General features: G+C 40.1%; 1 protein-coding gene across 1 annotated transcript in view; it reads left to right on the forward strand.

Annotated features, from left to right (window-relative positions):
• The window catches only part of LOC119426025 (AT-rich interactive domain-containing protein 1A), a 145,706-nt gene that overhangs the window by 9,583 nt on the left and 122,111 nt on the right, over positions 1 to 14,012 (forward strand). The window contains exons 2-3 of the mRNA XM_037693586.1: positions 8,628 to 8,798; positions 9,120 to 9,420. Of these exons, the coding sequence (XP_037549514.1) occupies positions 8,628 to 8,798; positions 9,120 to 9,420 (472 nt within the window). The remainder of the gene's footprint in view (positions 1 to 8,627; positions 8,799 to 9,119; positions 9,421 to 14,012) is intronic.

The following is a 14,012-nucleotide window of genomic DNA, read 5'->3' on the forward strand; positions in this document are numbered from 1 at the left end:
TGTAGTTAAGTTAGAGACTAAGAGGCCTTTGACCATGCCAACATGCAGTTCATTCGTTAAATTGCAATCTTTGCGGAGTCAATGTATATTATTGCTACCTTAAGTACCATAATCTACATTGATCTCACAACGCTTAAGCCGAACCTACTCGAACAATTCTATTCGGGGGGATAGCTAATTCTTTTTTATGAGTCTCGACATAGACTTCCAAAACATTTATGGGGAAACCAAACACCCAATCTCAAGTCGTTCGTCTAAAAGACAACAGACAATTGAACCAAACTATATTTTGCCATGTAAAGCTAACTTAAACCAAGTTAGAAATGGAAAAATAGTTTGGAACCCTTTTCTATAGGTATAAACCCCTGTAGTTACCCTTCTCAGCATGTTCCACCCCTTAACTGGTAGTTGTAGCTGTTCCCAATCATAATAGCTTACACACCAGGTGCATATAGTTTAAGGCCTTATGTAAAATCCCCTTCATAAGCCCACCTTAAACCACATAATTGCATGACACATTTGAACCAGAACGGCACAGACTGGACGTCGACCAGAGACGACCGTCGCTGGAGGAGACCTGCAATCCTGACGTTGGTCTCCACTCTTCATCCAGTGGCCGCATCTTCAGTTCAATCCAAGGGTACCCCTCTGTATGCTGATTAATCAACACTTCCAATAGTTGTGGATTTACCGTTGTGGATTATATGACTTTTTCCAGTGGATTACAGACTCTGTTTCCAAGGGGTTAAAGCATTGCTACAATGGAATTACCAACAACATTATGGAATTATCATCAACACAATGGAATTACCAAGAACATTGTGGAATTACCTTGACTTTGTTTTCCTTGCTGGATTACTTTTGACTTTTGTTTTCCTTGCTGGATTACTTCTGACTTTGGTCTTCCTTGCTGGATTACATCAAGCTCAAGGACATTCGAAGGCGTAAGTTCAAGTTTGGAATTCATCCCCATGGACAGGCGATGATTTCCAAAGGGGGGACTGTAGTGAACTTGACCTGATGTCAAATCAATGACCTTAGGATCATATGGTCAGAAACTGTCATTTCATTGATTTGAATCCAGAAATACAGGTTGATCGATCCTGAGATTTTCTTTCTTGAATTAATCAAGTGGAAAAGACAATTCTCTATGATCATTACTATTTTACAAATGTTTGATAATCAAATTGTGTTAGTTCAAACAATGTTTACATGTTGAAGTGAACTACTCATTTTTATTTACTTAAACAGTAGTAATGATTTTTGGTCCTCAATGCAAAGTGAAATCAAGTTAGAGAACGTTAGAGAGTAATGATTCAATTTCTTGATTTTTCTGTCTTCAATGAGCAAAGTTGTAAGTGTGTTAAAGTTCAAGCTTCGGTCAACTAGAAAGTTTACTGAAAAGAAATGTCATGTTTAACTTTTACAGCAAGATACAGGAGAGGTGGCACCACGAAGACTGGTTTTTCCATGATATCTTTCTGTCTGTTCTTAAACAATCCTTGACTTTCCATAACACCTTACATCACAAACCACACCTCTGTTCTGGTCCATCCACCAATCAAAAAGCTCTCAAATGAACCGGAAGTATAGCCCGTTTAAATGTGGCAACTTCCCAGTTCAACAGGAGAGTTCAGGAGTTTTGGGATCCAGAATGCAGAGAGTTTGGGAGTTCGTGAATGCAAAACGCAGGCATTCATGGATGCTGCTAAACCAAACAAGCTGAACCAGAGACGATTTTGGGAATTATAACTTCTGTTTGGATAACCTCGCACGACTCTCTAGGTATTTGGCTGTTCTCACTGAGACGCTGAACAGTGGTTGGAAGTGAGACTCCACGCCGGAACTGATCTATCTTCAGAAAAGGTAAAAGTCGACCTTCACCAAAAGTGTACTGTTTGGGACAAGCTGAGTTCCGAAGGAGCGTGCACGTTCTGGTTAAAACAGATAAATTCCCTCACACATCTCTCTGTAAGATAAATCTCAATTTTCCATCTTTAAACTCTCCTATTTGTTAAAAAATCAATCACCGCCGTGTGAATTGATGTCTGCTGTTCTGCTGAAAAGTGAAAACAATCGCCGTATTGTTCTCACTTCTTGTAAAATTAATTACATTGCTGTTGTTTTCCTATTCTACCAAATTAATGTAAATGTTTGATGTTAAACTTTGATTCTGTAAAATAAATGACCGCATTCATTTTGATGGGTCAAAGAAAAATGACGTCTCACGTTACATTTCATTAAATTCAATACACGTACATCACACAGTCCAGAAAGATGAGTGAACCCGTTTTAATTGATGAATATATCTAAGCATCTGTTCATCTACAATAACTTAAAAGTCTTTGCTATTTTACGCTGGGTAACACCATTCTGGTATTGTTGCAATATCTTTCTGTGCAACAATGGTGGAATTAGTGATCCTCTTACCATCTTGGCTTCTGAGAGATACTAGACATCTTTACATGGACATAATTAACCGGATCAAATAGCCGGTCGGAATAAAAGTGTGTCATGTAAACACTCCGTTCGGGTTATTTTTTGTGTATTCGGCGCGATCCGATATAATTTGTGATCAGAACGAATTGGATGGTTTACGCCGATCCGTAACCCGATCGGTGCGCATGTAAACACTTGATCTGTTCGTTTTTATCTGATCGTGAATAACTGACCTGACTGCGCATGTGCGACTTTGCTATTTCCGCCTGGCTAATGCTAATCATATTAGCATGTCAGGGAAGCAAAACTGGTCGGTGAGCGACACAACATTTCTACTAGAAACTTTGAAAGAGCTCAAAATTATTTCTATTACCTGTTGCTCAGTCAGGGAGTGCAGTAACGTCTCCACCATCATTAAAACCTGCCGCGGGTCCATTTTGGTGCTCAGGTTTGTTTACGTTCACCCCGGAAGTAGAACTTCTTCTTCGGTGTTTTTTTAAGGAGAGTTTACCACTCTGCGCATGTCAGTACTGCTGTTCAGAACAAAGCCCGCTGCATATAAAAACGCTCGTCATGAACAGATTGTGCCCATGTAAACAATACATTTGAATTATTCAAACAGAACACATTTCAATCCGGTCAAAGAATTCTGCGCATGTAAACATAGCTATAGACACTCTGAGAAGCTCTTTTTATACCCAATTATGTTTTTAATTGACCTAATTAGTGTTAATTGGTCTTCCAGCTGTTCGTTATATGCTCAATTTCCTTTTGCCAGCCACTTATTGCTACTTGTCCCAACTTTTTTGGGATTTGTTGACACTGAAATTTTGAATCAACATATTTTTCCTTTAAAATGTTACATTTACTCAGATTAAACTTTTGATCTGTCATCTATGTTATATTACGAATAAAATATTGACATTTGCCATCTCCACATCATTGCATTCAGTTTTTATTCACAATTTGTTTAGTGTCCCAACTTTTTTGGAATACGGTTTGTACAAAACAGGTTGAGCAGAGTAAGTAAAGACAGCAGCAGAGTGAAAATTGTGGTCAGCTTGTCCTCCAGCAGTCTAAGCCTATAGCAGCATAACTAAGGGACAGCTCAGGAAACCCAAGCCGACCCTAACTATAGGATTTAGCAAAAAGGAAAGTCTTAAGCCTAGTTTTAAAACTGGATAATGTGTCAGCCTCACGGACAGAGATTGGAAGTTGGTTCCACAAGAGAGGAGCCTGATAACTGAAAGATCTTCCTCCCATTCTGTTTTTGTAAATTCTAGGAACCACAAGTAAACCTGCAGTCTGAGAGCAAAGTGCTCTGTTAGGAAAATATGGAACAATAAGATCTGTAATATAAGATGGAGCTAGGATGTTGAGAGCTTTGTAGGTTAGAACTAAGATTTTGAATTCTATTCTGGATTTGACAGGGATCCAGTGGAGAGAAACTAAAACTGGAGAAATATGATCTCTCCCAGTAACTCCAGTTAAGACTCTGGCAGCAGCATTTTGGATCAACTGAAGACGTTTTAAAGAAGTATTTGGACACCCAGATAATAAACCATTGCAATAGTCCAGTCTAGACGTGACAAATGCATGGACCAGTTTTTCTGCATCATCTTTAGATTAGATGTTTTTAATGTTAGTGATATTACGCAGGTGGAAGAAGGTGGTTCTAGTAACGTTTTTAATGTGGGGGATAAAAGACATGTCCTGATCAAAAATAACACCAAGATTTTTAACATTAGAGCTGGAGGACAGATTAATGCCATCCAAGGAGGGAAAAAGCCTGAAAAATTAATTCCTAAGGTGCTCAGGTCCAAAAACCAAAACCTCAGTCTTGTCTGTTCAACAGGAGAAAATTAAGGGTCATCCAGGTTTTTATGTCTTTAAGACATGCTTGTAGTCTAAGTAGCTGATTGGATTCATTGGGTTTAATGGACAAATATAATTGTGTGTCATCAGCATAACAATGGAAATTTATCCCATGCTGTTTAATAACTTTACCTAATGGAAGCATATATAAAGTAAAGAGTATTGGCCCAAGCACTGAGCCCTGAGGAACTCCATGACTAACTTTGGTGTATGAAGAACATTTATTATTGACATTTACAAACTGGAATCTATCAGATAGATTTGATTTAAACCATTTTAGAGCTGTTCCTGTAATCCCAACATCATATTCAAGCCTCTGTAGTAAAATATTGTGATCAACTGTATCAAATGCAGCACTGAGGTCTAACAGGACCAGTAGAGACACAAGTCCATTGTCTGAGGCCATGAGAATATCATTAGTGACTTTTACTAGTGCTGTTTCTGTGCTATGATGAGCTCTAAACCCTGACTGAAACTCTTCAAACAGATTATTTCTTTGTAGATGTTCACACAACTGACCTGCAACTATTTTCTCTAGAATTTTTGAGATGAAAGTTAGATTAGATATAGGTCTATAGTTGGCCAGAATTTCTGAATCATGTTGACGGAGGGTAGTGAGGAGGGAGTTGTGGGTGAAAGACATTTCGGTAGGCAGGGTGCTCTCAAGAATCGAGCGTCCTACCTGTCACATCCCCCACCCTCATGCAGCTTAGTTCAGGCTCCAAACTGCACAAAATACAAATGTAGCGCTCCATTTTCGTGCCCTCACCCCCACCCCCCACACACACACACTTAGAACAAGTGGTTATTTTATTAACCTTAATGTAATCAGGCAAATCCCATTGAGATCACAGATCTCTTTTTCAGTACTTTACCGATCAGCTCTGCGAGGTGCTGGCTGATATCTTTAACTCCTCATTCACCCTGGCAACTGTTCTCACCTGCCTGAAGACCACTGCCATCATCCCAGTTCCTAAGAGCTCTGCAATGACTGTTCTGAATGACTACTGGCCTGTAGCCCTCACCCCGATAGTCACTAAATGCTTTGAAAGACTGGTCATTGGCCACATCAAAGCTACCATCAACATCAGCGAGGATCCTAACCAGAATAACCAGTGTAAGGGAAGAAAAAAGAAAAGAAAAATCACTGTAATGCCACTTTAAATTGGTGTTATGTGACTTATCTGTGCTGCTGATTATCCATGCAGCTGATCTCATGCTGCTGACCATCTCATGCTGCTGATTATCTTTTGCTGCTGATTATCTCGTGCTGCTGTATTAATTCATACCAATCTGCTCACTACAGACTCATGTTCGGGCTGCTGTTTAATATACTGTATTATTTTACATTACTGGTTTTGAGATAAATCGATCTTTTAACTTATCGTTTGTTTGTTTAGCATATATCTTAATGTATATCTTGGATCCTTATTCGCTGTTCCTTTTTATACTTTTATTTTTGCTATTTTTGGGTGTCACTGGGACCCTGAGTATACAAAGCGGATTCCAAAAACGTTGGGACACTAAACAAATTGTGAATAAAAACTGAATGCAATGATGTGGAGATGGCAAATGTCAATATTTTATTTGTAATATAACATAGATGACAGATCAAAAGTTTAATCTGAGTAAATGTAACATTTTAAAGGAAAAATATGTTGATTCAAAATTTCACAGTGTCAACAAATCCCAAAAAAGTTGGGACAAGTAGAAATAAGTGGCTGGAAAAAGGAAATTGAGCATATAACGAACAGCTGGAAGACCAATTAACACTAACTAGGTCAATTGACAACATGATTGGGTATAAAAAGAGCTTCTCAGAGTTTCAGTGTCTCTCAGAAGCCAAGATGGTAAGAGGATCACCAATTCCACCATTGTTGCACAGAAAGATAGTGTGACAATATCAGAATGGTGTTACCCAGCGTAAAATAGCAAAGACTTTTAAGTTATCATCATCAACCATGCATAACATCATCAAAAGATTCAGAGAATCTGGAACAATCGTTGTGCGTAAGGGTCAAGGGCGTAAAACTCTACTGGATGCTCATGATCTCCGGGCCCTTAAACGTCACTGCACCTCAAACAGGAATGCCACTGTCAAGGAAATAACAGAATGGGCTCAGGAATACTTCCAGAAAGCATTGTCAGTGAACACAATCCACCGTGCCATCCATCGTTGCCAGCTGAAACTCTACAGTGCAAAGAGGAAGCCATTTCTAAGCAAGCTCCACAAGCTCAGACGTTTGCACTGGGCCAGGGGTCATTTAAAATGGAGTGTGGCAAAATGGAAGACTGTTCTGTGGTCAGATGAGTCACGATTTGAAGTTCTTTATGGAACACTGGGACGCCATGTCATCCGGACCAGAGAGGACAAGGATAGCCCAAGTTGTTATCAACGCTCTGTTCAGAAGCCTGCATCACTGATGGTATGGGGTTGCATGAGCGCTTGTGGCATGGGCAGCTTGCATGTCTGGAAAGGCACCATTAATGCAGAGAACTATGTTCAGGTTCTGGAACAACATATGCTCCCATCTACATTTAAAAAAATAAATAAAAATCTGTATGACTTTTTATAATTGTTGTTGTCGCTGTTGTCCATTGTTGTCATCATTCTTTGTTAAAATCAGGTCTCTCTTGTAAATGAGTCCTTGAGGCTCAATGGGATTTACCTGAATAAATAAAGGTTGAATGAATGAATTTAAAAACTCTCTGGACCCAGTAGTGGAATTTTCTTAATAGAGATTATTTTGTGGTGTAGCAGTTTTCAAAATAAATGATGGCAAAAGGACACCCTATGCTTTTTTTTTTTTTTTTTTCATTCTTATTGCAAGCTTTGTACCAAAAACTTTTTTTTTCTTCTTCTTTCGGCTGCTCCCTTCTTCAGGGGTCACCACAATGATCTAAACCACACGAAGACTTGGCAGGTTTCTTTTTTTTTTTTGTCGGATGCCCTTCCTGACGCAACCACAGACCACCTAGCTACCACAGTCCTTTGTGTGGAGCAGAGCGCTGTTATCCAGGGTGCCCGGAGGAGCAGATGGTGGGGGTTAAGGGCCTTGCTCAAGGGCCCAGAGTGGGACAAATGAGGGTGGGGGCAAGTGTGGATGCTTCACGTTTCTCACCCACATTTTTGATGTTGTCGCTACCGGGGCTTGAACCGGCGATCTTCCGATCACAGGCCCACCTTCTCTAACCTCTGCGCCAGCACTCCCAAAAACATATTGTGATGTATATCGTTATCGCCACCCTTCACAATACATATCGTGATATGAATTTGTTGCCATATCGCACATCCGTAGTGTACACCCAGTCCGGCCTATACCTGGAGTTAAAGCGTCCAAAGGTAGATTATACCCTATATATACTATGGGCCTAGGCCAATTTTTAATCTGGCATATAGATTGGTGTAAGTCTATTAATCCCTCTCAGTCCAGTTTTTACTTCCATGATATCAGTAGTCTTGAGCAAGAATCACTAAATTTTTCAACATTTTATTGGGGGTTCACCTTTGTTAGATAATTTTAGTGAGAAAGCCAATTGATTTTAATCTAAAAACTCAACATTAAATCTAAACATTTGGTATGAGGGCCAGATTCTGGGTGTATATTGTTATATAGATTGATATATTCTGCTTGAGGGGAATAGTCTGGCATAGGCTATTTTACTCCCCCGGGTACAGTTTGGCCTAAAACAGTTTATCCACCATACTCTGACCTTGGCCAAACTACAGTATACCCGGGTTTGCACTGTCCTGGTGTTAGTTTGGCCTGTTACACCACAACTACTGCAAAAGGTGTGGACACAAAGTATTGGGTTGAAGTGGCTAAATACAAATGTACGCATCATTTTTCAGTTTTATTTTATTTTAGAATTAGTTAAAACTATTTTATTATGTAACTTTATTAATCTGAAGATTTTTGTAGCATTGTTACTTATAAACAAAATATAGTACAAATGTATTTAAATTCCAGGTTAAAGGGCAAAAAAGACACATAATTTGTTCTTATTACTTTGGTTTAATATACAAAAATAAAAGTCAACATTAACAGTTTTACAGATGTGAGATGTTTTTACATCAACAAGAAAAATCCTGAAGAGATGAAATTTCATCTGAAGCCTCATCACGACTGATCTTCCTGTTGATGAGTCAACCTTAAAGCAAAAAAAGACAAATTCCAAAATGTACAATGTTCATTTATAATATAGCTACTTTTTGAAACTGTTTAGCATGTTTTTCTGTAAAGTCCTGTGTCTATGTTGTGCCTCGGAGATGTAGAGTATTTAGTGCTGTCATCCTCCAAATTCCCCTACAGTTTCCATGCGAAACCCTCAGATGCCTCCATATGGGTCCCCTGGACAGCCTGGTTCCGCCTTATCTCCACGCCAGTCTTCAGGAGGTCAGATGCATGGCGGGATGGGACCGTATCCCCAAAACAACACCATGGGAAACTACGGACCTCAGGGAGGCCAGTATGGTCCACAATGTGAGACTCCGTTGTTCAGGTTTCATGTGGAAGCCGTGGGTGTGGCCTTACTTCTGCTAAAAACATACTGTATGATTCTGCAACCATGATGTTTCTTAAATAAAAAATACATTTCCTCTCACTTTATATTGTTCATGAAATGATAGCACTTCACTTTCAAGTCTTGGGTGGTTTCTGTGAGTCTTAGTAGTGAACAGCAGGTGTGTGGCAGTGGGGGGCAGATAAAGCCCACCTCATCAGGTGGGGAGGGGGCAACATTTTTTTGTTTGAAGATGCACAGCGGGCACCTTGTATCTTAATGTTCTTCTTTAAATCTTCCAGGTTATCCCAGGCAGCCTGGTTACACGGGGATGCCCAATGCTAATTACCCCAGCGGACCTGGAATGGCAGGCTCTATGAACCCCATGGCTGGTCAGGGCAGTGGGGGTCCGTATGGAAACATGCCTCCTGGGAGGCTAGGTCCCGGGCAGATGGCTGCTCGGCCCTATGGACCCAACATGAGCTCCAACATGGGCGGCATGCCTCCTCAGGTGGCATCTGGCATGTGCCCTCCTCCAGGCATGAACAGAAAAGAAAGTGGCACCTCCATGCACCACGGACCCTCAAACTCTATACCCAACAGGTGGGTGCACACTGCTGCTTGCTGCTTTAACGACACGTAACAGCCGCTTATTCTTCATCATCATCCTTCTGCTAAAACTCTGTGTGCGTGCATGTGTGTGCGTGCGTGTGTGTTCGTTCAAATCTTCTCACGTGCAAACTGATGTGTTGTGTAAATCAGAGCTGTGAATCTAGGCTGACCTCATGATTTGATTTGTCATTTCACAACCCAATGCATCGAATTATTAATCACACTCGGCCTTTTATTTCTACTAATAATGAGATCGTGTGAATGAATTGTGTTGTTGACTGCTGTCAGACATCTGTTTCTGTCCCAGAGTCAGAGACACATATAAGTACCGTAATTGTCGGTGTAAAAGCCGCTACTTTTTTCTCACACTTTGTACCCCGCAGTTTATATGCAATAGCGTCTAATTTATGTGTTTTACAAGTAATTTATATTTTTATATTATATTTTGACAGACTTCCTACCATCTCTCGGTAACTTCCTGCCTCTGACTAACATTTTCCTTTGACAGAGCTGGGCGCTCATAGCTCCCAGTGCACACCCCTCTTGGGGGCAGGCTTTTGTGAAACAGAGTGAATGCCTCAGGTTACCACATGCAAAACGCCTCTTGCTCATGGTTTCAAATTCCCTACCATAACTCCACCCACTCTGTTATCATGTGACCAGAATTCTAACCTGAATTACTAATGGGGTACTCTCGAGGACCATGCCCCAAGATAGACGTGCGTTAATTTCTTCAGACCGTTCTTGTGTCGTTACCATATTTTGAGCTTCATTCACAGACCTGTTCATTTGTTCATTGATAGAAAACGCACAAAGAATTTCTTATGCTGCAGCTTTCAAGTTAAAAGCGATCGATCTAACTGTCGAAGAAGCAAACACAGCTGCCGTCTGTAAGCTTTGCATCAACGTGTCGATGATCGGGCATGGGAGACACAAATCAGTCAAGTCTGGTACATATTTTAATAAAAGTTTCAAAAATATTTTTGCGTGACATCGTTCTGTGAATGGTAAATATGTGTTTAAATACTGGGATCTCATTTTAAACTTGCATCCAAACACGGAGCAGAGAACAACAGGAGGGGTTCTTCCCAAGTCCCCTTTCCGTCATGAAAGCTCAGCGGAGAAGTCATCAGATTTATTTTTAAAGCAGTCAGTCAGTCAAGACTGATACATACAGTATTTAAATAAAAGTTTTAAAAAATATTTCTGTGTACGGTAAATATGTGTTTAAATACCAGTATCTCATTTAAGTTTAAACGGGGGCATTAAACAGAGTGGAGGAGACAACGAGAGGGAGGGGCTGTTCCTCCACCTCCTCATATGAACAGTGCTGAGCAGAAATCACGTCAGATTTATTTAGAAAGTACATTTAAAAACAGCAGCTATTACCAAAGTATTTAACAATAAAAATCAATGGTACTAATTTAATGAATATTTACCATTTTTTACCAGTATTATTTGACTTCTGGCCCTGTGATGGACTTGCGACCTGTCCAGGGTGTACCCCGCCCCTCGCACAGTGAATGCTGGACATGGGCACCGGCGACCCCCGTGACCCAAAATGGAATAAGCGGGTAAAGATAATGGATGGATGGATTTGACTTCTGGTCACATGACCTAGATAAGACTTCTGGGTATTATTTAGCAGTATATAATTTTTAAATAATTTTGGGTACATAGGTGTTTGGCACTGTTCTGTCTAGTGATTATACTTAGATAGTTCTTGTGTTCATTTTATATGTTGAATGGTTTTAACTATGAGTCAGACAGTGAAGCATCATGAAGACTTCTGATGATCATGCAGTCTGAACATGTGTTGAAAGCAAGATATAATCTGTGAAACGCCATCCAGTGGCTGATTCTTGTACTACAATAAGAAAGCTGCAGCCTATACCGGGGCACACATTCTGATAATGAACGGTGGATGCCCACGGCTTAATAACCAGAGAGTCTTATTTATATACAAAATTATGATTTATCTTGTGTGCGGCTTAGAGACAAGTGCATTCCGTAGTCCAAGAATTACGATAGTCTGAACACATGTTAATGTAGAACACAGTAAATCAGTCATTATCAAGTAGAAATACTTTTGAATCCACTTTCTGATATGCCTCACATTTGGTAGTGAGCTTCAGGTGAGTTATTAGCATACAAACTGTACAGGGGGGAGGGTGTGGTGTCAAGGACTGGTGTACGATTTTCATGATAAAAAGAATGTTGACCGTTTTTGATCTTCTCTGAATGACCGTCTTGTTGCTGTTCTCCTGCATGGCAAAAATGTGGCTCATTCAAAAGACAGTGCCACGAAATGGCTGCATGGACTGCTCCATTCATCGCGTTGCCAAGATGGGATAGAGGCAGGGCAGCCGACTCGGGACCCGAAAGTCCCATGTTCAATCCCCAGTCATTGCACATCTCGTGGTGTCTCTGAGCAGGACACCTTATCCCCAATTGCTCCTCGGGCACTTTCAATAGCTGCCCACTGTTCCACCTGGGGGTGGATGGGTTAAATGCAGAGAGACAATTTTGCCATTGTATGGGAATATACAATGATGACAACACATACACATTATTATTATCCTCTAACAGTTCATAAATCACAGGTGAAGCATCCACATCCCACTCAGAGGTGAGCTTCAAGTGCAACCAAAAGAGAAGAAGTAGAACTGAAACTTATTAAATGTGTGTTGGATGTCTCCCTTATGTCATTTACTGTAATGAATCAATTCTAGAGATCCTGGTTAGAAACGTTTAAAATTCCAAAGTTTCTGTATGTCAGCATCAATATTCCCCCAGTAATAAATGTGTTGTTGTGTAACTCGGCAAGTGGGCGATCACAATTAATGCGGTCAGTTCAGCTGACAAAGAGCACTGCCACGGGAGTGTGCAGCCTTTGTGTTTCTGATCATTTAATTCTTATAATTAAACATTATTAATACTAAAAGACAAATATTTGTAGGCCCCAGATTAAAGTAAAAATATGTGTCTCTGTTTAAATTAATTTTCCCCCAAACCCACAAGGTAGTCTGTGAGAGGCGAGTGTCACATCCCAAAGAGCTGTGTGAGCTGCAAAGAATGCTGAGTAGACTTGTGGAAATTATGTATGCAATGTTTCTGAGTGTGGAAATGGGTTGTTCCTTTTAATCTTCTGTTCAGGTCTTCCAAAAGCGTACATTTGGTATGCTCGTAAAAATATTGAAAATAGAGAATGACACTGTACAGGTGTGCAGCTTCTTTTAGCCTCTCAGGCTTTTTTCCCACCAAACAGGTCCTAGTTCTAAACCAGAACCAGAGATCATTCAACCTTTATTTCTACAGGGAAATCCCATTGAGCCTCGAGGACTCATTTACAAGAGAGACCTGATTTCAACAAAGAAAGATGAAACAATGGACAACAGCAACAACAATAGACAGTTATAAAAAGTCATACTCCAGTTTTTTTTTTTTTTTTTTAAACAAATATTGCTAAGCAACGGCTCTTACTGTTTCCACTGCCCAAAGCTTGGGCACCAAACAAAAAGAACTGGTGCCATCTTTCACACCAGAGCTTTTCATTGAGCGCATTCATCAATGAAAATGTTGTGAGACCTCCGTTTAAAAATCCAGTTAATTTCACACTCCTTAATTTAAGACATGTATGTTTTTAATTGACAGTCATGTCGGATCACCGTACAAAGCTGCCTTCACAATCACTGTTTTCAATTTAATTGATTATCACTGTTTGAAGCAACATTTAGAAATAATTTTGGCTCTTTTAATATATATTATACATCTCAGTGTTTCCCCTAGATCCCCGTCATTGGCAGGGTGCTTGTTGGACAGGATAGTGGTAGCTCATCCTGTGGCTACAATCTCCACTCCCTGTCCGGAAGTGGCAGAATTTTTGGTGGGTTGAGGAGAGATTTTGGTAGGAAGGGTACACAGTTTTGTTGACGGAACAGTGCACCCTCCTTGGATAAGAGTAGGGGAAACACACTGCTTCTTTTCTGGTAAATATTTGACCCTCCCGCCGTAATATTCAAAATTTCTGTAATAATGATGTGGCTCTGAATTGGCTCTCTGGCTGTGGAAAACCAAACTGTTCTATTCAATTCAGTTTATTTCTATAGCGCCAATTCACAACAGAAGTCATCTCAGGGCACTGAACAGAAACATTCATGTATAAAGCAAGTTGGCACTCTTTATCTGAGGAGCAGACTGCTTTAAGTTTAACTTCATCACAGACTCTCATCTTAAGCAAGCATAAAGGCAACAGTGGAAAGGAAAAACTCCCTCATGAGGAAGAAACCTTTAGTAGAACCAGATTCAAGACAAGCGGCCATCTGCTTCGACCGGCTGGGTTTGGTAGAAACAGATACACAATGGTAGGTCAAGAATCACATGTTAAGATAGAAATAGGATCAAATGAAAACTATTCAATTTTAACAAATTGTTTCAAACAAACCCTAATTATAGGATTTATCTAAAAGGAAAGTCTTAGGCCCAGTCTTAAAACTGGATAATGTGTCAGCCTTACAGACAGAAACTGGAAGTTGGTTCCACAAGAGAGTCAGAGTCAGAGTTTCTTTATTGTCATTCGCACC

This window comes from Nematolebias whitei, chromosome 19 (assembly GCF_014905685.2).
Source record: "Nematolebias whitei isolate Nwh7 chromosome 19, NemWhi1, whole genome shotgun sequence".
Lineage (NCBI taxonomy): Eukaryota > Metazoa > Chordata > Actinopteri > Cyprinodontiformes > Rivulidae > Nematolebias > Nematolebias whitei.